This window comes from Trichomycterus rosablanca, chromosome 8 (genome assembly GCF_030014385.1).
Source record: "Trichomycterus rosablanca isolate fTriRos1 chromosome 8, fTriRos1.hap1, whole genome shotgun sequence".
Classification (NCBI taxonomy): domain Eukaryota; kingdom Metazoa; phylum Chordata; class Actinopteri; order Siluriformes; family Trichomycteridae; genus Trichomycterus; species Trichomycterus rosablanca.
The window spans coordinates 25,653,543-25,677,654 of NC_085995.1; the positions used below are offsets into that span (position 1 = coordinate 25,653,543).

General features: G+C 38.0%; 2 protein-coding genes across 6 annotated transcripts; both read right to left on the reverse strand.

Moving 5' to 3' along the window:
* Positions 1–409: 409 nt before the first annotated feature.
* On the reverse strand, positions 410–10,602 carry lman2 (lectin, mannose-binding 2). 3 transcript variants are annotated; one of them, XM_062999971.1, is made up of 8 exons: positions 10,389–10,602; positions 8,329–8,447; positions 6,354–6,471; positions 5,845–5,918; positions 4,137–4,298; positions 3,349–3,463; positions 3,138–3,257; positions 410–1,987 (listed from the first exon to the last, which is right to left on the reverse strand). In XM_062999971.1, exons 1-8 carry the CDS (start codon positions 10,552–10,554, stop codon positions 1,827–1,829), a joined length of 1,035 nt encoding a protein of 344 aa, XP_062856041.1. In that variant the 5' UTR covers positions 10,555–10,602; the 3' UTR covers positions 410–1,826. The 3 variants fall into 3 exon arrangements, with proteins under 3 accessions (XP_062856041.1, XP_062856040.1, XP_062856038.1); XM_062999970.1 differs by having other exon boundaries at positions 5,845–5,921; XM_062999968.1 differs by lacking the exon at positions 5,845–5,918 and adding an exon at positions 5,963–6,045 and having other exon boundaries at positions 10,389–10,601.
* A 1,088-nt stretch (positions 10,603–11,690) lies between these two features.
* pld7 (phospholipase D family, member 7) lies at positions 11,691–22,355 on the reverse strand. Of its 3 annotated transcripts, none has more exons than XM_063000615.1 (11): positions 22,181–22,355; positions 18,929–19,747; positions 18,381–18,565; positions 18,116–18,299; positions 16,597–16,711; positions 16,388–16,515; positions 15,488–15,691; positions 14,947–15,086; positions 13,277–13,442; positions 13,084–13,183; positions 11,691–12,907 (listed from the first exon to the last, which is right to left on the reverse strand). In XM_063000615.1, the coding sequence occupies exons 1-11, from the start codon at positions 22,265–22,267 to the stop codon at positions 12,702–12,704; spliced, it is 2,334 nt and encodes a 777-aa protein (XP_062856685.1). In that variant the 5' UTR covers positions 22,268–22,355; the 3' UTR covers positions 11,691–12,701. The 3 variants fall into 3 exon arrangements, with proteins under 3 accessions (XP_062856685.1, XP_062856687.1, XP_062856686.1); XM_063000617.1 differs by lacking the exon at positions 22,181–22,355 and adding an exon at positions 20,970–21,040; XM_063000616.1 differs by lacking the exon at positions 22,181–22,355 and adding an exon at positions 20,822–20,888.
* Positions 22,356–24,112: the final 1,757 nt, after the last annotated feature.

Here is a 24,112-nt window from a genome sequence, read left to right on the forward strand (position 1 = left end):
TATTTAGACATTAATGGCTGTGTTGAGTTATTTTCAGAAGACAGTAAATCTACACTGCTATACAAGTTGTACACTGACTACTCTAAGTTATATCCAAGTTTCATGTCTATAGTGTTGTCCCATGAAAAGATATAATGAAATATTTGCAGAAATGTGAGGGGTGTACTCACTTTTGTGATACACTGTATGTGTTGGATAATTTAGTTTCTTAAATACTTGTAATTATGTTTTACAAAAAATTTTTTGTTTGATGAGCTGAAATAATTTGTGACAAACATATAACAGAGGCAATGAGACAAAAGGCAATTTCTTAAACACACCACTGTTACTGGTTCCATGGGTGTAAAGTTAAGGAATAAATCTCATGGTGCTAATAAATAATAATAATAATTCACATTAAAAAACAACATTTCAGTGGAAGAACTGCTTTATTCACCAACCAGTCTTGTACAGGTACAACCCATCTGTTTAACCGAAAACAGACTTAGTGGTACAGAACATCAGTGCAATTTTAATCTGTACCCAACAAAAAAAAAAAAACCTCGTTACTGCAGTACATTCACAAAACTTCATATAGGGGTAGGCTTCTTGAAAACGGGTAATAAAACTTTAATTACATGGGACTAAGTTTGTTCTTTATGTTGTCTATGAAATGAAAACAATTGGTGTTCCAATGTGCTGCTTGTAGTTTTGCAATAAAGGTACAAGGCTAATATTACTAACATAAAAATAGAATGTCGCAAATATTAAATAATGTTAATTTATTGGTTTAGCTCTGTATGGCATATGGATAATTTAAGACTTAGCTGCTTAATGAAGGCAGAAACACGTTTCCTTCTCTGCACATTGGTATTGCTCAACAAAAATAAGATGATAAATTGGTAGCCAAAAGTATCCTTGATAGCAACAAATGCATAAAAAATGAAAAAGTAAAAAGGCAATCCTCATAATGGAAAGAAAATATAGACGTTTCATTTTTGGACGAACTAAAATTATTCACTTGGCATTTTTTCTGCTTTTCCAGACTGCACTGTAATCAAGCACTTTCATTACATCCAGCAATACTGTGTGCAGTCAACGGCATTTGCTTCTATCTAAAACAAAAATAAAACAAAAATAAAACAATGCTGGTTCTCAATAACATTTTCCTTTAACCATTAAAAAACATATTAAAAAATGAATATCTCAAAGAGGCTTTATATAGATAAAGTCTCATTTACCTAGTGATTATGCAAAAGCATAATTAGCACACCAATTATAAAATCATTAAGGGGAACATCTTGCTGTTAAGTTTTGTGTTCTGACATAAAAGCAGTAGTTCCCAGATCAGCATTTCTTGAACCAGAAACTGACTGACATCCCTGTTCACCCCATAGCACATTTTACTTCCCCTTCAAGACTCCACCATCAAAAATGTGTAAAGAGCTCATGAACACATAAAAAACAAGAACTGTTGCTTTAACAGTGGATATTTCTGGTTTTAAACCAAACGGCACTAAAAGCTGGATGTCTGTCTCGTACATAGAAAACAGTGCAAAACAAACAAGGACCAACAGAAACCAAGTACAATCAGTCCCATCTTCTAGCACACAGACCTACTTAAACAGATCAAACGCAGCTGGTACATTTACCTTTTATCTGTACTTTTGAAATGTCAATTTGATCATTAAAGCTAACAGCCCCCCCTTCAGAAGATAGTATGCATCTTTCTCTTTTAATTGTTCACTTCAACGATATGAGCATTTGTACAACCACAAACAAATTCACATTTGTCATCAATCAGTGTTCTTTAGCATTTGTAGAAACTGTCCTGCTCAGATTTGGTTTCAGTAAAACCTCTTGTTCCTCTCCTGTCGTTTCTGAAAGACAACGGCTCCCACAACAGCACAAACAACAATGCCAAGCAGAGAGCACAGAAGGAGCAGGAAGACCTTCCAGCCAGTAAGAGGAGTGCTCCGGAAGTTTCCCGTTGGATCATCAATATTGTCTGTACCATGAGAGAGAAAAAATATTAAAATTTTACATAAAAAAAACATGCAGAAGAAATTAGCTGTCAGTAAACTGACTGGCCAACTAAGAAAAAATTAATACAAACAAGTGAAACAATTAAACAACAGAAAAAAAAAAAAATCTAGCCCTCATGCTATTAATTGTTGACTTCATTTTATGTTTTACCATCGTTTAATCCTGGTCGGGGTTGCAGTGGGTTCAGCTAGCCCAGAATCACAGGGCACAAGGCAGTAACACACCCACACAGGACGCCAATCCTTTCTTGAACCCCCACCCAATGCACCATCTGGGATTCATGTGGGCTAGCATGACTAGATGTCTTAGAACATCTATTGTCTTAGAACATTTATTGTGTTTAAACTGGAAATGTCCCTATTTTATATCAAGTATTGTTCAGATGTGATCCACTGCCATATATATGCTCTAAATGTATGTGCTCTGATAGACCCTCTATACATCAAAACAACCGAACTATGGTCCATCATGCATTTAATGTTAACCTTATTGCAGAAAATCAGCTTGAAAAAAAAACTGGATTGGGACCCATTTAATTTAAACAATACGTGGTCACTGTGTTTGCAATATAATCCTGGGACCATTTATTTACTATTTATTTATTTATTAGGATTTTAATGTCATGTTTTACACACTTTGGTTACATTCATGACTGGACAGGTAATTACTGGTTACACAAGATTCATCAATTAATGTTTAATGTTAAACACAGTCATGGACAATTTTGTATCTCCAATTCACCTCATGTGCATGTTTTTGGACTGTGTGAGGAAATCGGAGCTCCCAGAGGAAACCCACGCAGACACGGCGAGAACATGCAAACTCCACACAGAAAGGACCCGAACTGCTCCACCTGGGAATTGAATCCTGGGACCATATAATGGTGCTTACTAATAATGTAAAATGAACAGTACTAGAATGCTCCTTTACACTTAGGTCTAATGAGTGGTGCAGGCCAATGTAAAGCAATGCAACTTAATGTAATGTGTGAATGCAATGTGTATTGCCTACACCCAGTCACTGGATTTAAACAATGAGAACATTTGGTGGCAAACACACAGGATAGACCAGGCTCTGTTTTAATTGTTAAGCAGTACCATGAAGTGCACTACCTTTGGGGGACTTAAGTAGACTGACACTCGGCTCAATCTTAGTCCAGTCTTGACTGTCCTCTTCCGGTGTGTGTTCTACCATCAGCTGGTACATTTTCATAGAGATGATATCATGGCTGTCTACACAATAAAACACAGCAAAGACAAGCCTTTGCAATTATAAGTACAAATAATCTTTTACAAAATGTATCTGCATGCTAGTCATGTTTACCAGAAAGATCTCCTGTGGCTGCAGATGCTCCGAAGTAGTAGCCTGTAGGAAGTCGGACACCCCCGATGTCAATACACTCTTTCCACTCGTTCTTGTCATCGACATCAACCATGATCTGTGAAGGGAAAAGATGAATAAAGCAAATCATATGAAAGCACTCAGACTAATTACTACTAGATATTCGCCAAAGGGCTGGAGAGAGGTACAATAATGCGAGGCAACAGTAAAGCATGGCGGAGGTTCCTTGTAAGTTTTGGCCTGCATTTCAAAAAGTGGAATTGGGGATTTTGTCAAAAAATGGAGTTGGAGATTTTCCCAAGCACACTTTCAAGTCAACCAAAGCTTGGTTAAGGAAATAGTCCTGGAATATATTGGAGTGGCCTTCTCAATCTCCAGATTTAATTCGCAGAGTGGTGGAATTATTAAAAAAAAAAGTTACAACATGAAAGCCATCAAACCTTTACAAGCTGGAAGCTCTTACATGAGAAGAATGGGTAAAGATTCCAAAAGAGAGGTTTCAGAATTTTTTTTTAGCATTTACCAAAATAGTTAATTAGAGGTTATCAAAGCAAAAGGATGATCCTCCAAGTAATGAGAATGGGGTTGAATCATAGTGCACATGGACATTTGTGAAGAGAACTAGATGTTTTTCATTTGAACCTATAACTATGTATGCTTGTATGTGTCAATAAGAATTCTCTCTCTGGTTACTATAACTTCTTATATATTTGCATTTAATTCAACACACAGCACCATAATTAGTAAAGATCATCTGGTAAGTTTCTTACGGTGAGTCTTCCTTTAGAGTATCGAATAGCAAGATAGGTGTCATGGTCTTTGTTTCTGACTTCGGCCGAGCAGCCTCCCAGTTCTGTAGAGCGGCCATCTTTTCCATGATCGTAAGCCAGAGAGCCATTACTCACCATTGCAGAAACATAGGGAAAGGAACGCTAAGAGATTACAGGACAAGTGAATATAACATCAACACAATGTGACTGCAAAACTGTATGAACCACTATGCTTATTTTGGGTATTGCATGCATTAGCAGTTTCTGTATTTCATATCTCACAAACACATATACAAAATAAAAATGACAAACAACAGTCAAATGTTGCATAGCTTAGGGTATACAAAAACATGAAACTAAAAAGCATGTATTAATTAAAAAATTTTTATTTCAAATGGCACACTTTTAATCGTAAGTCTTTGTGCTATTTATGCAACTTTTTTGTGCTAAACCTTTAACATCTGAATAAATAAACCATGCAATGACATGGGTACAAAATAATTCCATTAGTAAATACCTAAATTGTGATGCCTTCAAAATATACAAATTTAAAACACTTTAACTATGAGCAAAGCTTGACTCATTCTTGTTCCTAAACAAATAAGCCTTTCCTTAATCCTTTTATATTACCTGTTTCCTATTCTGCTAAAACCTTCCAAAACAGGTGTTTTAGACCATTCAACAAATCTCCCAGTCTAACCATGCCCCTGTGACAATCTTCTGCATGCTTCAAATTCTACATTAGCATTCTTACACGAGTGTTGACGCAGTGGGAAAACATGTTTGCCAACTATTCCAACCTGGGATCTAGGTGGTGCTATTGGCTAGATGAGCATCTACACAAAAACGATTGGCTATGTGTGAGGGTATGTCAGGTATGTGGAGCAGAATGATCAGCTGTGGCAACCCTTAAATACAGGCACAGCCAAAAGAGAAAAATGAATGAATATATAAAGTTGACAGGTTCAGAAAAAAATTATCTGGGTGCTCGGGCTGTGAATTGGACCAATGCGATAGCCCACCACCTCTGAGATCTCCGGCTCTCAAGTTCTACAGTAGCAGAGGGAGTTACTTAAATAAGATACAACAACACTGGAGGATAAAAGAGATGCAAAACAAAATGCAAACTTAGGGGGAATGTTGTCTTCTGTGTGTTGTTTTTAATTGTAAAACTTGTAAAAAAAGAACTGCTTTTTGTTTTTCTTTGCATTTTACATGTTACACCTTTTTTTGAAACTGGGTTTGTAGTCACAGATAATATCAGCTACTAATGTTTATTAGAATCCATTGAATTTACCGAATAGAGCCACCAACATTTATGAAAAGGTTAAACTAAAAGTAAAAAGTTACATAAAGTACAAAAAGTACATTTACAGTCTTTTAGAGATAATGTTCTTAGTAAAACTCGTTAATTATACTGAAAGATTGGTCATCATTTACAGAATTTTTGTTGCACAGTAAACCACACCATTTTTGTAATACAGCGCTAGACGATTATTAAAAATTAATTGTTGTAATACGAGTGCTATATTAGGGTTCCAAATTCCAAAGTCTTAAACTATCATTTATATACCTGTTTATTTTGTGGGCGAAATGAGGAAAAACAAACAAAGCTGAAATGGCATGAATACTTTTTAACAATGAGCATGCAAAACCTGAAAAACAACTAAATCCAAGCAGCACATAAACTGCAGTTCTTTTAACTCACATCAGAGGCATCATCATTTGGATATGTGTCTATAAACATGGCCAAGCCAGTGAAGTGGTCATTGTTGTCAGAGCCTGCTGGGGGGGAAAAAATCATCGGTAAGTCAAATGACACTTACATCTGAGCCGTGGACATCATTGCGAAAAGTATCCACAAAAATAGCCAGGCCAACAAAATGTTCTCGGTTTCCAAAGACTGGTCCTAAATAATAAGAAGTACAACAAAAAATAAAATTAAAAAATAATAATAATCAACTGAGATGAAAACTCAATCAAACAAAAGAGAACGTGCCGTCACAACAAAATGCAAACTAAACAAACCAAACAAAACTGCTGCACAAAACATAAAACATCCATCCAACACAAATTAAATATAAATAAAATAACTCCTTTAGAAGGAAATATTTTCACACAAAATATCAATACAGCGTTCTTAATAGAAGCTTTTTTCCCTCCACAGTACAATACAGGGTGTCTTGAGGTTTTTCTGTGCAAGTCTGGCAAACTTACCAGGTTGTAATCGCTCTTTTGTATACCAAATTGCAATGCCATCCCCATGCAGATTCTTCTTTCCCGAGCCGTGAATTTTGAATTGCACATGCATCTCCCAGTCTTTCAAATAACAGGGCTGCCAAGAAAATAGCATACAGTGACATGGAGTGCAACACAGGTTACTACAGAAACTAGCAGTTACTAAATGCAGTTTTCTTAAAAATAACCCCAGATTAATGTAGTTTGTCTCATTGTCTCTGACCTAATGTAACTCTACACATGGTCAGTAGGAGTTCACATCATGGCAAACAATGAAAAATGACAGAAAAATAAACAGTTACACAGTGGCTATTGAAAATCTTCATACCCCTTTGAAACAAAACTCGCAAAGAAATGTTTCTTTAGCACTATTTACAACATTCAAATAGTAAGAAACAAGTCCCTACCAGCTTTGCACACCTAGATTGGGTACTATTTGCCCATTCTTCCTTGCATAATGGTTCGAGTTCAGTCAAATCGTGTCATTTACTTCCCAAACTGGTTCACAAAATAAACTGGATAAAAGTCTTAAAACAGTACACACTACAGCAGGGGAAACCAAATTTACAATGGCACAGACGTACAAACATAAATATCACCCGATTCCACTGGTTTTATCAGTTGGTGTGGGTCTTTAATCTTTAATTTATTCTCATCTGTAATAATTTATTTATTTATTAGGATTATAATGGCATGTTTTACTCACTTTGGTTACATTCATGACAGAACAGGTAGTTACTGGTTACACAAGATTTACCAGTTTAGGTTTTTAATGTCAATCCCGAGGAAACCCCCATGCGGACATGGGCAGAACATGCACTAAAAAGGACACGGACCGCTTCACATAGGAATCAAACTCAGGACCTTTTTGCGACAGTGCAACCCACTGAGCCACCATGCCGCCCCGCCTGTCATCATAGTTGCAGAATTGTGCCTGGTAGTAAAAACCTGTGGCCACACTAACCCGTAGTGGATGAGGGTAGAAACCCCTGGATTCAATTTACATTTACAATGAACTGAAAAGTAAAAAAGCTATTTAATAAGTTAATTATGTGGGGCAACACAGTGGCTTGGTGGGTAGCACTGTTGCCTCAATGCGAAAAGGTCCAAGGTTCGATTTCCAGGAGGAGGGGTGCAGGTTCCTTCTGTTTGGAGTTTGCATGTTTTTGCTGTGTCTGTGCGAGTTTCCCTCGGAAGCTTCGGTTTCCTCCCACAGTCCAAAGACATGTAGGAGAATACTGGAGATACAAAATTGACCGTGGCAGTGTTTGTCACTGTACTTGTACTGATGAATCATGTGTAACTTGCAACTACCTGCCCTGTCATGAATGTATTCGGTGTGTAAAATATGACTTTAAAATCCTAATAAATACATAAGTTCATTCAGTGAATGGTGACTTAATAAATACAAGAGACTTCACAAACCTACATACAAAGGTTTGGGTAACAAAGCTAAGTGGCCCAGCAGTTGTGACTGTTGTGTAAAGATTCATTTGATTGGTGTCTTACTTTATTTGAAATCTGACTGCATGCAACAATTCTCTCTGTAGACTGAGTGGTTGAATGTTGCTGCACTTAATTTAACTATTAGCTCAGCAAAATCAACTTTAAAAAATGAACTAAGCAAGATGCATTCATTTTCACAAACCTGTGTTTTCCAGCACCAACCAAAAAGCATGACTACATCCTGGACAGGGTGCCAATCCATTGTGTGGCAATACATATAATTACTCACACTAAAGGACATTTTAGAAGTGAATTCAACTTCAGCTTGTTTTTGGGAGGTGGGGGGAAAAGAATACCCAGAGGAAGCCATCATGGGCAGAGAAAAAGGAATGAAACCTCTCTACATAGAGTAACGAAAGCAAGAATAGGTCCCACACTACCAGCTGTGCCATCATGTAGGCCCGGATGAGGAGTATCAAGTACAAAAATACATCTTGACATTACTTACCACTGTATTCCAAATAGAACCTTGCTTGCTATGTTCATCAGGAGTTAGGCGTACATATTGGCTTGTAACTAATGTGCTCCCCCAAAAATCCCATTGACTTGAAGACCCTGCTCCAACCCCTGTATGTTGGTGAAGCACAAAAACAAGGGTACATTGTTACAAAGGAAACAGCACAGTATTAATAAAACTCTTCTTCCAAAATTATCAACATAACATTTCTATTTACCTATATTTACTATAGTGACCACTCATGTCCTGCTGGGAGTGTCTTCCCTGACCTAGCTGCACTTTATACACTTTACACATAAGAACATTAAATGTGTGCAGGACTTTAATATAAACAAGCCAGTCTGCACTGGCATCTTACATATTGTAATAAAGGTGACTGATGCGACAGCACATTTCATGTCAGAAATAACATTTATATGATTTAGATTAAGCTCTTGTAATAGTATTATTGGTTCCCCTGCAAGTCTTTGGACTTTAATAGTTCATGGCATTAGGACCCATATGATGTGGCAAGGTAGTCCAGTTTAGAAAAATTGTTTAAGAGTGCCAAGCATTGTTCCCATGTTTCCAAAACCAATATTCTATCTAGTATTAAATGTTTTTCAGAAAACAAATGTGGCCATGTTGTTGATAGGTAGCTGCAAATGTATTAAATGATTCTGATTTTCCCCAATTAATTCCCATTCCAGCGTGGTTTAATGAAAAGAATAAGCCTTAAGGAAATTTAACCTTGTATGGGAAGGAGCTAAATTGAAATGTTCAGTGGTATTTGGGCAGTAGTAGCTCAGTGGTTAAGGCACTGGACTAGTAATCGGAAGGTTGCCAGATCAAGCCACACCACCGTAGTGGCCAAGTTGCTACTGTTGTGCCCCTGAGCAGAGTCCTTGCTCGAATTGTCTTCATACATAATTGTAAGTTACTTTTAATTATGAATGCAGAATCAGGCTTTTTTGGCCAATTATGCACACACATACAAGAAATTTTGGTCTTTGATTACAAGGAGGATAGCAGTGCACAACACTCTCTCACACACACACAGAAGGTCCTGGGTTCGATCCCCAGGTGGGGCAGTCCGGATCCTTTCTGTGTGGAGTTTGCATGTTCTCCCCGTGTCTGCGTGGGTTTACTCCGGGTGCTCCGGTTTCCTCCCACAGTCCAAAGACGTGCAAGTGAGGTGAATTGGAGACACTAAATTGTCCATGACTGTGTTTGATATAACTTTGTGAACTGATGAATCTTGTGTAATGAGTAACTACCGTCCCTGTCATGAATGTAACAAAAAGTGTAAAACATGAAGTTAAAATTCTAATAAACAAACAAATGGACACACATTCACACAAAGCATGCTGCCCATGGCCAGGAATTTCAAAATTGATGTCAATTTTACTTTAATTGTCATGCTGATCATATAAATTGTAAAAACACAATGTATTAAATAAGAAATAATGCACTGTAATAAACATGCACACTGCAATAAATGTGAAGATATAGGTAATAAAAATGTGTGTAGTGACACGCAGCAATAAATTGTCCTTTTCATTAAATTAATAGATTTTGGAAGAAAGGGGAGACGTTAGTTATTAGCATAGTTAGGACAAATTGTACTTTTACTATGTTCTTAAAAGTTAATTTCCTTCGGGATCAATAAAGTATCTATCTATCTATCTATCTATCTATCTATCTATCTATCTATCTATCTATCTATCTATCTATCTATCTATCTATCTATCTATCTTAACTTGACTGACAAATAGTAGAACACTACGTACATAATAATGCATATTAAGGTTTTAACACTGGTGTTCAAAACAAGCACACTAAACCTTTAAAAACACATTGGGCATGTTTATCACATTATTACAGAACTTGCTGGTCAGAAACTCTAAAATATTTAATATATTGACTGTCAAACTACATAAAAACAGCGTCGCAAGTGTCAAAACGGCTCTAACGAGGTCGCGCCCACCTAGTTGTGTTTCGCAGACTCATGCCTAAATGTTGTTAGCCACTAAGTTAGCAGTACAGAAGTTTGTGGACTAGCCTGTACTCACCTTGATATGGTTTTATGAGTGAATGCTCCCGCTTTAAGTGTTCAGCATTGCCGTTTGTTATATCTGCGTGTGCCGACAAACAATACAACAACCACAACAGTACAAATATATTACAAACACCAGTGCAAGAGTGTCTAAAAAACGACACTTTCCTATCAACTGCCATTTTTCTTAGCTAGTCCTTCTCGAAATCTCGGGTTCCGGTTCCTGAAGGCACGTTCGTATTTACATAGACCGCGTTTCAAACCTCAAAATGTTGCACTAAGTAGTGTGTTAAAATAGTGCACTACTCGTGGCGTCGTGATTTTTTGACTTACACTATTTAATACGCATTATACGGGTTGAAACACAGCCTGTAAACCAGCCTATTCTACACTAGACCCCACAATACAGCACTAAACAGTGCCTCGGCTGCTGGTGTACTGTAGAATTTGGCAACTTAATTATTATGTTACTAAGTGGTTTGAGATGCAGCCTTGTGGTTAACGTACGAACAGCAATCTGTACTGAATGACGTGTCTAAAACAGTACATTACCAGTTTGGTCACTATTATTACACAATATTTACTAGACTTAATGATAACCTGCCAGCATTTAACTACTGATGCGTACAAAGCTGCATATTATCACTAGAACTACTATACACACATCAACAGCCAGCACTGAAGGGACAATATGAACTAATGAAGCAGATTGCTTTTCCATTCAGAACTAAAATACTAACTGATGTCAAGAACACTACAATTTTTAACAAATGCTGTTAAAAATATGTCATCTACCCCTCCTACAGGCACCTTGACCAGGCAGCAGAGCACAGTGTCAGCCACTGTGTGGCACCTCCAGAGCCGAGAGGGTTAAGGGCCTTGCTTAGGGCCCAACAGGTGCTGCCTTAATGATAACCTGCCAGCATTTATCTACAGATGCGTATAAAGCTGCATATTATTATAGAACTACTATTCACACATCTTATTTTTGGGACACAGCCACAAAGCCAAACAGCCAGCACTCAAGGGACAGCATGAACTAATGCAGCAGATTGCTTTCCATTCAGAACTATAGTATTAATAGATTAGTTTTATTTGTGAGCAGCAAATATTATGATGAGATGAATGCGTCTTAGAGTCATGTGTATAGTAAAGTTAAAGAAGTTATGGACATTGGCTTTAATTTTTTAATTCTATTCCACAAAAGAAAGACATCGGTGTATTAAATGCACCTACACTACCTCAACATTTGAAACCAGTGGCCTAGCTGTTGTGTAATACACTGTAGTGGCAAAAATAAATGAATACGGACATAATATTTAGTATTGTTTTAATTTATTAACATTTTTGGCACTTACAGTTACTATTTTGCTTTGTTTCTTAAATATTTTAAATATCAACACACTGCACAATCATGAGTTTTATCTATGCAATTGTAGCATTATATTTCATGCCAATAAACATCCATAAATAAATGTGACTAATATAGTTTCACAAATAAAAAAAATCCAAAATTCATACCAAATAAAAAAAAATTGTAACTGATGTTACAAACACTCTACCACATGCTACTACAAATGCTGTTAAAAATGTCATCTACCCCTCCTACAGGCACCTTGACCAGGCAGCAGAGCAGTGTCAGCCATTGTATGGCACCTCCGGAGTCGAGAGGGCCTTGCTTAGGGCCCAACAGGTGCTGCACAGCAGAGCCAGAATTCAAACCTACAACCTTGTGTTCAGTAACCCAAAGCTCTGCCCGCTAGGCTACCACAATCCCACAGTAATAAGGAACTCTATCAACCTCCTTCCTTCATGGCTAGTTCCTTCATGACACCGCTGCACAACCCCAACACCCATTAGACATTTTTATGTTGGACTTCCACAACTGCCTGTGGGTTTGTGAAGTGAATTTTAGGAAAAAACATTTTTAGATGCCTTCAGATTTTCAGATCTATTGAGTATTTCTTCAGACCAACATGTTTAATACTATGATGTTCCAGGATTTTACTTCTGAATATTTCTAAATGTTGACCAATGTTTTACCTCTGAATACTTCTTTATATTGAGCAAGTTTTACAAAAGCTTTGAACGAGAGCAAAAAAACAAACAACACAACAATCCATATATGTAAACAAAGTAGAAAAGCAAACTGTACAGAAGAAATATATACATTATAGAGCAGTACTGTTAACACTGAATGTCAAACAGAGTAATTACATTTTACATTTTGATACATTCTATATTAGAGCAAACAACAGGGCCACAAGTATACTGATGCATGGCTGAGTCTTATTATTTCATAACATATTGACAGAGATGTACAAAAAAATTATGTCTTTTTCTTCCGGTTGCAAAACTCTCCGTGATCAGTGGTGAGAGTTTGAGCAAAGTCAGAATTCCAGTCCCTCTGAAAAATCTTGTGTAGTTCATTCTGCACAGTCTGCTGGCCTTTTTCCACCACAGAGCCTGTCTGGTTTACCACAAGCCCGACTCCAGCGGTCTGGCTAAAGTAATTTTCTGACCAATTGGAGGTTCCTGCAAACACAGTATAAATGTACAATATAAAAAAACATTGCATGAAGCAAATTGGAACTGGCAACGACTTTGGAAAAAAAAATAGTGTCCAATTTTACTCCACAAAATTGCCAGGAAAACCCAGAGTTCCACAAAAACCAAAACAACAACTGTTAGAGCACGGAAACTTAACTTACCAATGTAGACAACACGATCCGTCACCATATACTTGGCATGGTTGACACGAGCAAAAGGAATCTTAAGTTGTTCTGGTGTATGAGGTACCTCAAACACTTTCTGAAAAACACAATGTCGTTAAATGACTAAAACACTCTTTTAAAACCAAAAGAAGAAATTTTTGTTGGCACAAGTATACGATTTTGAACATACCACATGAATGTTGCAGCTAAGGGGTGACTTGCTGAGTACTGATAAAGACTGCAGAAAAATAAACATAGCTCCAGGAGAGTGGCTCCAACAACTGACCAGCAGATTCACTTTGACTCCACGGGCACATGCGGCATCCCGCAATGCTGAGTCAATAGCAGGCCAGAACCTGATAAAAAACAGTGAATAGACCAACTGGTTAAGATTATACTCGTTTGACAAACCAAACTGTCATACTACTTTAGCAGTCCTGTAAAATACTTTTGCTTTTACACAACATCTTCAGTCATTATTCATGTAATGGCATTTTACTGTAAGAAAAACAAGGCTTGCACCATAAAAACTTAATGGGCAATCCTATTTATAGAATTATAGCATAAATAAACCTATTAAAATATAAAACACACCACTGTTTATTAAATAAAAACCCTAACATGAATGTGCAAGGGGTAAAATTTCAGCTGTAATTTTTACACGGTGAACTAAAGTAGTAGATCAAGTTTTCTCTCCAAGCATAGTGTCAAAAATGCTAGCTATTTAGTGTGAAAGTTTTATGTATGAACAGTAAAGACGTTCACATGGTGAAGTTAAGAGCTCTCGAGAGCTTAAATGTGACTATCAGGAAGAATGTAAACAAGCCAGTCTGGCTCTGCATTTTTTTGTAGTCTTACATTGTTTCAACAGTTATGTTTCATTGTGTTCTGCAATGGGCAGTCAGGGTCCTTTCTGTGTGGTGTTTGCATGCACTTCCTGTGTCTGTGTGGGTTTCCTCCAGGTGCTCTGGTTCCCCCCACAAGTCCAAATACATGGAGTCAGGTCACAACTGCCCTAGGTGTAAGTGTGAGTATATGTGTGTGTGTCTGCCCAGTGATGGACTGGCAACCTGTTTGGGGTGTTTCCTGCTTTTCGTCCAATTAATCAGACCCACCGTAAAAACCAGTGCACATTTAACAAAACCAATGTGACAGTAATGTACAACTTAATTATCCTGACCAGAACTAGTTTGGCTTTTCGAATGCAAATTTCATCAAATTATGCTTTTAGGGTTTTTTTGTTAAGACCAATCAAGCTCATAAATATATAATTCTCAGTTGTGTACTAATTTAAGGCCTTAATATTCAGGTATGAAGGATTCCAATTATTATTTGCACAATACTAATATCTCTTTTACATGCAGCCGAGTTACCATCAGATCAGAGCGTTAATTTGTTCCAGGTAAAAGTTTTCTATTTATTATGGTTGCTTCCTCACAGACTTGCCAGCTCCTTTGTTGGGAGGTGCGGGGCTACAACTGGGGCCTCAGTGGCAATATGAGACTGTCTGTATTGGGACTTTATACAGGTAAACAAGTGAATAGGCTTAGGAATATTTCAGTAAACTAAATAAGCAAATAAAAACTCATAAAGAAGTCTATCACAACATACTGTATATCCATATATCACAACATCCAGAAAGCTGCCGATTTCTCAAGCTCAACTGATGTAAATTGTCACAAAAAGCAATGAACACATCATTAATGCTGAGGTGTACATACGCACTTTGGACTAACATGCTGCCATCTGAACAACATTTTTTATGGATATCCAAACTTGTATCAGCAAGGCAATGCCAAGCCACATTTTGCATGTGTTTACTGTTATGTGCTATGAATACTGTAAGTGAGGTGCAGTTACCTTATTGGCTGGGTGAACTGAGACATTGGAATGTAGTCCATGACAGACACGTAGACAAATTCTTTGGCATCAGCAATTATTGACAGGATGGCCGCTAGATCATCTGTTCGTCCATAAGTAGACAACTGGGGTGGGGCACTCTAACAGAAAATGTTAAAATAAGGTTATATTAACATTTAGCCATCACACATCTTTCCGCTAAAGTTAATGATGGCAGTTTCATGCCAGTGTTAACAATTACCAAAAAACAGTCATGTTTACAGTTCATGCATGACATTCACTTCAAACATAATTTTTGAAGTGGCTGGATACCGTTTTGAAAAAACAAAACAGAAACACATTTAGAAAGACAGTCAGTGAAGACCAGAAGTTGATTGAAAGTAAATTAATTAGTGAATGACAAAGGTTAATGTGGCAACAAGGTGGTAATGATATTCTACAATGAGAAAGTGACTCAGCACTACAGGTTTTAAGCTAGAGACAATGACATGTAACTGGCATCCAGTGGATACACTTGTGAGAACAAGGCCATGAAACTCACAGACAAATAGACACGTGCAGGAACACCGTTGAATTTAACAGTTAATGGGTACTTAATGCTGGAGAGGGCAGAGAATCGGCCTGGCCAGTAGGATGGGGGTGAACTGTTTTTCTGAGCTCCGACTTCCCAGTAGACTCCAAATATCCGTGATGCATCCTGTGCTAAACAGCTACAGTCTTCAATAGAAACGCCAACCTCTTTCACCTGAAAAATATTTTAGCAGAAAAAAAAGACTATTACTTATTGTTATGACTTTATTAGGAGTCCTAAAGGTTTTTAGCTATTGCTAACAGTTAAAAAAAAACTCAATAACCAAAGTTATATTTCATCCCTTTGATGTTCCATCCAAAGGCGAGCACTTGAGTGGCGCAGTGGTTTAACAAGCTAGCACACCATTCTAATTAAATCTCAGCAGAGCCACCGACCGGTTAGGTATCCACACACACACAAAACTGCCCATGTTTGAGATAAGGGAGGTCGGACAGCAACATTCAGGATTGGTCCAGGCACCGAGTGTGGGGGTCACATGGGCCTTAGCGTGGCTCTATGTACGCAATATGGTTCTATGTGGCAACCCAGCACTGGCAGATGATGAAAAGCGGCTGCAGACTGGACAAGTGTCATAGATCGGGAGTTGTACATGCAACAGCAGATACATAAACATAATAAACAAAAGTATGAAATACAGTACGCAGAGCTTTAACCACTAAGCTACCATTGGTCAAATCCCTGCGGTGGATTGGCAGCCTGTCCAGGGTATTCCTGCTTTGAGCCCAGTGTTTGCTGGTGGAACCGGACCCGCTTCAACCGTGACCAAGATAAAGCGGTAATAAAAACAATAGAATGAATGAAATAAAGAAATTGCCCAAAAATGCAAGATGCTTATATTATCACAAGTACCTGGGTTAAAGAGCGCCAGTCCATGTTGGCACTCCCTACATACATGTGTTTCTTGTCCACAGCCCAAAGCTTTGTGTGGACAATTCCTCCAGTGATGCTTTGTAGGTCAATCTCTCTGACCTCTGCACCTAAACACAGAGTAAAGTATAGATAATATTGCTGCTGGAAAAACACCTGGGAAAAACCACAGTGTGTAGAACCAAATATACCTGTTGCCGCTAGCTCATCTGTGTCTGCTATGTAAGTCTGAGGGGCATTAACAGCAATCTTCAAATTTACTCCTTTAGGTTCAAGCTGCTTTAATAGACGGAACAATTCTTTGCCCTGAAAAAACAAAACAAAAAAACAATTCAGGCTGTCACAATAAGGCCGGTCACAACTTTTAAACAATTAAATTTCCTTGACTTAAATCTTTTTTTATGCATTTCCCCCCAAGTTTCCTCCCAATTTAGTTGTATCAAATTACTCAATTGCATTTCGCTTCCTCCACTGCAGCTAACCACTTCTGACTGAGGAGGGCCAATCTTATTACACACCCTCTCCGAGACATGTGCTCAAGCAGGTTCATATGGAGATCCATATCCATTGTCCATATAGGCACCTGACTTAGCGGTAGCAAAACTAAGATTCAAACTTGTGCTAGCATGTTTTTTCACTGCTCCATGAGCGCCCTTGCATCAATCTTCTTAATGCAATAAATGCCTCTGTATGCTAGTGTGACCATCATCATGTTGACCTTTACATGCTGGGGCGATTTTGTTTGTTTATATGCCTTCTCGTATCTGACTGTATAGAATAAAAGTTACAGTTGTAAAGGCACAAAAGTAAAATCGTATCTGGCCTTCCCTTTCTCAGACATAACCAATCATGTCTGAATGTAGACATCCGACTGACCAACACCACCACTGTGGATTCAACCCTGGATCCCAGCAATAGTGGGCTAGCCTTTTTTACCACTGCGCCACTCAAGCGCACACAGGGTTTATCTATTACTATAGTTTTTATAGTACTATTATGATTAATATAATATAATATAAAATATCAATGCAGGGTTACTGAAATAACAAAACCAATAAAATAACTAAAATGTCAATTAAACAGAGTAGCATAAAGGCAAAAAAAGGCATTTTAATCACAACTATTTGACAACTATTATGCAGAAAGTAAAGACCAATTAGACAAATCAGTGTTTGTATAGATTATAAAATCTGTCAATGTCTTTTTATTAATTTTTAGTCACTACTACAGTACAAGCATAAAAACAATGTAATAATACACATACCGTTTTCTTAAGCATGTTTTACTGAAATTAATAGGTAGAAATAAATTATTAAATTATGTATAATGACCAGAAATAAGACTACTGGATTTAGGCTGCAAAACCCCTCTTTTGGACCTAATGTTAATTAAATAAAGCTGATTATTATTATATAAAAGTTCTTTGTATAACTGTCTAGAAAACAAACAGAAAACAAGTAGTTCTAAATAACTGTTTAAATACTTTTAAATTCTTAATAATAATCATCATCATAAGCTATCTGCCTATGGGTCATCTATACAAACATGTTTGCTTATGCCTGGGGCGTAATGGCCGAACAGCCCAGCCATTGCCATTGGGATGTGGCAAAAAAAAAACTGTGGCAAAATTAGGTATGCAGACCAGAATGATCTGCTGTGGCAAGTCCTAAAAAATACAGAAGCAGCCATAAAGAAAAAACAAGTTTTTACCTGCATAGAAGTGGGATCAGTTAAGCCGATGTCCGAGTCTCTGAGCGTTAGATAAAATGCAGCAATGTCGACTGAGCTGTTAGCTCTGTTCAACAGGTGGGTCCAGGTGTGTGAGATGCTCTGTAGATGAGGTGACCCTGAGGGATAGTGCATTCCTTCTGGGATACTCTCGACAAGTGTGAGCCTGGTGAGTTGAGGCCATGTTTGAGTGTCTTAAATTGATTTATTATTCTCTTTAGATATTGACAAAAACATTCTCCCTTACCCACAGTCAGTGCTGCATTCCTCTTGAGGTAGCCAGAATCCTTCAAGCCAGTGCATTTCCAGCTGCACCATCAGGTGAGAGACAGATCTAGGGACGCCATAGAGCCAGACATGCTGGCCAAATCCACCCAGAAGCAGCAGAATCGATGGTAGCAAACAGAAGAGAGCAAAGCTCCCGCCTCTTGTCTGCCAAAGTACACAAGTGGGCTTTTATTTTCAAGCTGCCTGTCAAAGAGTCCATTCTTTTTCAATTTCAGTACAAATAAAGCTGTATTTATCTTGTTGCTGGTGTGTATCCACATAATGTATATTTAATGCTGATAAATTGTAAGCAGACACCTGGAACAAGCTGATTGTACTGGGGCTACAAGTCGTCCTTTGTTACTGCCTTAGAGGCATCATATTAGCAGGTTCCTGGCCAATGAGCAATAGAAACAGCCTCATGCATTCTGTTTGTCCCAGGTGCCAAAGCTCTTCCACCTTTGATTGGTGGAATATTTGCAGAATGACAAAAATGTATCATTTATAATAAATACCTTTAGAACTTACCCTTTCAGATGTGCTGTTGACACATTCTACCTGTGAAGAATGTACTGTTGCACTTTTAGCAGGTACATATGGGAGTTTTTCCTTCAAGGATGTTTTAGATGCTGTCATTGGAAGCGTTTTAGTATTCTCTGACACAGGGTACTGCTTGCTAGCTTCATCCTCAACAGGGGATGTTTCTTTAACCTCTCTCCTCTCCAATTCATCTTTAATAGTGTGTATGAATTCTTCAAGTTTTTCTGAAAGCTCCTCCTGAAGACCGGGTTCTGATTCCTTTTCGTCTTCAGATAGGGACTCTGTGTTTGTACTCTGAAGTTCAGGTTCAGAATGTGACTCTGTTGCACACGACTCTGTATCTGCTCTAATGCTTGGCCGTTGAAGTAATTCTTCACACCCCTCTGAGTCTCCACTAGCACATGTTTCTGGTTCAGGCGAGTGGTCTTGTCTAAGTAAATGTAATGCGGTGTCTAAAGTTCCAACAGGGGTTGCATCTGAGGAACCAGAAAATAAGAGATCATCTGTGCTGGATGATTGCAAATGGCTTGACAGAATAGGCATTTCTTTGTCACCTAATACTGGCAATTTTGTCCTTAAAGGCTCTCCTCGATCTTTCATTTGGCCATCTTGAGGGGAACCCTCAGCTTTCGTTGGCAAAAGCGACTCTGCAATGTGGGGAGTGGTTCGCTTGCGGGCTAGCGAGCTTTGAAATGTGGGAATGCGAGAAGAAGGTCTGCCAGCTTTCCGGGATTCTTCCCCCTCCATCCTTTTTTCATCCTCCATGGTAATATTGTGTTCAGCTGTTCCAATATCATCTTCGGTTTCCTGTAAAGACATTTATGATGTATTTTGCACGTAATGTATTTGTAATCCATGTTTGTAAACAGCAAAAAAGGATGGTATACACCAATAAATAGTCTGTTGACTTTCTGCTGCTTTTTAAAACACAAACAAAACAAAGATAGTGCGATACTGCACTTACAGTATGCATGTAAGTAAAGTAAATGATGCTTTGATATATTTACACTCACTGAACACTTTATAAGGTACACCTATCTTGTGTGCACAGTATTTTATAAACTGCACCTACTATACAATGAACTTTGTATACAGTTACTGACTGTAGCTCATCGGTTGCTCTGTACACTGTGTAAACTCTATGTAGCCAATTTATCAGGTCCCCATTGAATGATCCACCACCCAAATAACACCTGGTCAATGGGGCTGAGCAACAAATTGGCACCAGTCAGTAACCGTATACCGACATAGTTAGATGTAGCTTAAATATTAAATAATTAATGAATGTACCAGATAGGTGTACCTAATAAGGTGCTGTTTGAAAGGTGTTTGTATAAAAAAAGCAATAGATATAAATATGATCAGGGTTTTAAAAAATATAACACTACACTAAATTGTGAAATATATAACATATATAACCGTGATATAAAATGTCATATACCATGATAGAGATTTTACCCACATCTAAGTAAACATTACCATCACAGTGTATCATACAGCTGACGATTACTATCGAGCTTTAATTCCGTTTAACTCAATACAACAAATTCACAGTGCCCCGTACATTACATAAAATAAAGACATAGCAGTGGTGAATGTTTTATTGCTCTGGTGTATGTAACTGACATGAAATGTGATATAATAAACTGTTAAACTCTGTTGCACAATCACAACTACGTTATGAACACAGCATAACCTTACGTTCAAACAGAACTGCAAAATTAGCATCTTCCTATTTGTTCTCCAAAAAGAATACACATTTTTAATTAATATTAAACTCAATTATGTAAATATGTATAATTATAATGAATAATTGTGCCTGCATGTGATGTACAGAACAATGTGACTTTATTGTACCTGCATGAAAGAACGTTAACTTACCATTGTCCTGGCTGTTCCGGGTTATTTTCTTCAAGCTAACTGTCTAACCAAGCCGAGTTTATTAAATATTTAAATGATTTCAATGTCAATTTTACAATAATTTAAATGATAAGCTACAGTTATACTGTTACGAAGTGAGAATTGTTACCTTAGTTAGCCAGAAAGCTATATTAAGAGAGTAGAAGTTCTTTTCTGAGTGCAGTTCTCTGCATTTCTGCTACGTGGCTGTGGTTCAGTACTGAGAGAAAGAGGAAAACCTCGCCTACTTCTCTAACCTCAACTGACTCACTCACATTCACTTGCACCAACTCACTCAATACCTCAAACAGCAGCACATACACCGACCAACCATAATATTAAAACCACCTCCTTGTTTCTACACTCACTGTCCATTTTATCAGCTCCACTTACCATATAGAAGCACTTTGTAGTTCTACAATTACTGACTGTAGTCCATCTATCTCTCTGCACGCTTTATTAGCCCGCTTTCATGCTGGTCTTCAATGGTCAGGACCCCCACAGAGCAGGTATTATTTAGGTGGTGGATCATTCTCAGCACTGCAGTGACAATGACGTGGTGGTGGTGTGTTAGTGTGTGTTGTGCTGGTATGAGTGGATCAGACACAGCAGCGCTTCTGGAGTTTTTAAATACCGTGTCCACTCACTGTCCACTCTATTAGACACTCATGCCTAGTTGGTCCACCTTGTAGATGTAAAGTCAGAGACGATCGCTCTGCTATTGCTGCTGTTTGAGTTGGTCATCTTCTAGACCTTCATCAGTGGTCACAGGACGCTGCCCACGGGGCACTGTTGGCTGGATAGTTTTGGTTGGTGGACTATTCTCAGTCCAACAGGGACAGTGAGGTGTTTAAAAACTCCATCAGCATTGCTGTGTCTTATCCACTGATACCAGCACAACACACACTAACACACCACCACCATGTCAGTGTCACTGCAGTGCTGAGAATGATCCACCACCTAAATAATACCTGCTCTGTAGTGGTCCTGGGAGAGTCCTGACCATTGAAGAAAAGCATGAAACAAAGCATGCAGAGAAACAGATGGACTACAGTCAGTAATTGTAGACCTACAAAGTGCTTCTATATGGTAAGTGAAGCTGATAAAATGGACAATGGACCTTGTGTAGAAACAAGGAGGTGGTTTTAATGTTATGGCTGATCGGTGTATACTAAAACACAATCACTCACCTCGCCTACTCACTCACTTATTTACTCACTCTCACACTCATTCATCCACTCATAATTACCCACTCATTCACTCACACATCCTCTCACTCTCAGAATTACCAACTCACTCATTCACTCTCACTCAGACTCACTCACTGATTCAGTGACTCACCTTCGCATTAAAACAGTCCATGTTCCTGAGCCGGGCTGAGCGCCTCACTGCTGACTCGAATCGAGCCGACTGCCTCCGTCCCATCATCTACCTCACAAAATCAACGATCAAACACGAAACAGTCTAACGACTGCCGAGAATAAGTGTTAACTAGTGTTTGTGTTGAGTCCAAGAGAACTAGTGTGTGTTGATTTTAGAATCTGTGATGATGCAGCAGCTGTTGGTGAAAACTGAATGTAAACAATAGTAAACAATTCAAATTGAAAAAAGCGCGGTTTCCTGTGCAGGTGGTGATTGGCACATTGGCACTGCAGCAGACCTCCTCTAGAGGGAGAACATGTGCTACTGTTTTTGTTTGTTTTTTTTATTAGGATTTTAACGTCATGTTCTACTGTTTTTGTAGCTACAATGGTCTGGAAAATACGGAGCCCCTTAGGGGTCACTAAGGAAAAAAATATATATGAAGAGTGACCCCTAAGGGGCTCCGTAGGAAAACGAACTGAACTACATAAAAATAATTTTAGTTTATTTTATTTTCATATTTTTGCCTCTCACCCAATTCAATCTATTTTTGCTGATTTGTCACACTCTAATGTTTCAAATAAAAACAAGAGAAACACAAAATGCAGCTTTTAAATAATCATTGTTTATTAAAAAATAAAAAAAGATTTATTCAAAACCTATATCACCCATGTGAAAAAGTAATTGCCCCCTAAAACTAATAACAGGTTGTGCCATACCTAGCAATAACACCTGTAATGAAAAATTTGCAATAACTTCACAATGTCTTCGTAAAAATAGCAGTGTATACTAGTAGGTAAGCCATATAGATCAGAATGCAGTATATACTAGTCCAGTACGCAGTATATAATAGAGCAGTATGCAGTGTATACTAGTCCAGTACGCAGTATATAATAGAGCAGTGTGCAGTGTATACTAGTCCAGTACGCAGTATATAATAGAGCAGTATGCAGTGTATACTAGTCCAGTACGCAGTATATAATAGAGCAGTATGCAGTGTATACTAGTCCAGTACGCAGTATATAATAGAGCAGTATGCAGTATATACTAGTCCAGTACGCAGTATATAATAGAGCAGTATGCAGTATATACTAGTCCAGTACGCAGTATATAATAGGGCAGTATGCAGTATATACTAGTCCAGTACGCAGTATATAATAGGGCAGTATGCAGTATATACTAGTCCAGTACGCAGTATATAATAGAGCAGTATGCAGTATATACTAGTCCAGTACGCAGTATATAATAGAGCAGTATGCAGTATATACTAGTCCAGTACGCAGTATATAATAGAGCAGTATGCAGTATATACTAGTCCAGTACGCAGTATATAATAGGGCAGAATGCAGTATATACTAGTCCAGTACGCAGTATATAATAGAGCAGTATGCAGTATATACTAGTCCAGTACGCAGTATATAATAGAGCAGTATGCAGTATATACTAGTCCAGTACGCAGTATATAATAGAGCAGTATGCAGTATATACTAGTCCAGTACGCAGTATATAATAGAGCAGTATGCAGTATATACTAGTCCAGTACGCAGTATATAATAGAGCAGTATGCAGTAAATACTAGTCCAGTACGCAGTATATAATAGAGCAGTATGCAGTATATACTAGTCCAGTACGCAGTATATAATAGAGCAGTATGCAGTGTATACTAGTCCAGTACGCAGTATATAATAGAGCAGTATGCAGTGTATACTAGTCCAGTACGCAGTATATACTAGTCCAGTACGCAGTATATACTAGTCCAGTACGCAGTATATAATAGAGCAGTATGCAGTGTATACTAGTCCAGTACGCAGTATATAATAGAGCAGTATGCAGTGTATACTAGTCCAGTACGCAGTATATAATAGAGCAGTATGCAGTGTATACTAGTCCAGTACGCAGTATATAATAGAG

Bases quoted from the DNA above. Each gene is read 5' to 3' on its own strand.
- lman2 (XM_062999968.1), bottom strand. From the start codon at position 10,554: ATGGCAGTTGATAGGAAAGTGTCGTTTTTTAGACACTCTTGCACTGGT. The intron at 6,046-6,353 runs GTAAGTTTGCCA...CTTATTATTTAG, and splicing joins AAAAGAGCGATTACAACCTG to GACCAGTCTTTGGAAACCGA. The intron at 3,258-3,348 runs GTAAACATGACT...TTTATTGTGTAG, and splicing joins AGCCACAGGAGATCTTTCTG to ACAGCCATGATATCATCTCT.
- pld7 (XM_063000615.1), bottom strand. From the start codon at position 22,267: ATGATGGGACGGAGGCAGTCGGCTCGATTCGAGTCAGCAGTGAGGCGC. The intron at 16,516-16,596 runs GTATATTTGGTT...CTCTGTGTTTAG, and splicing joins AGATGAGCTAGCGGCAACAG to GTGCAGAGGTCAGAGAGATT. The intron at 13,443-14,946 runs GTAACTGCACCT...GTTTTTTATCAG, and splicing joins CAGTTCACCCAGCCAATAAG to GTTCTGGCCTGCTATTGACT.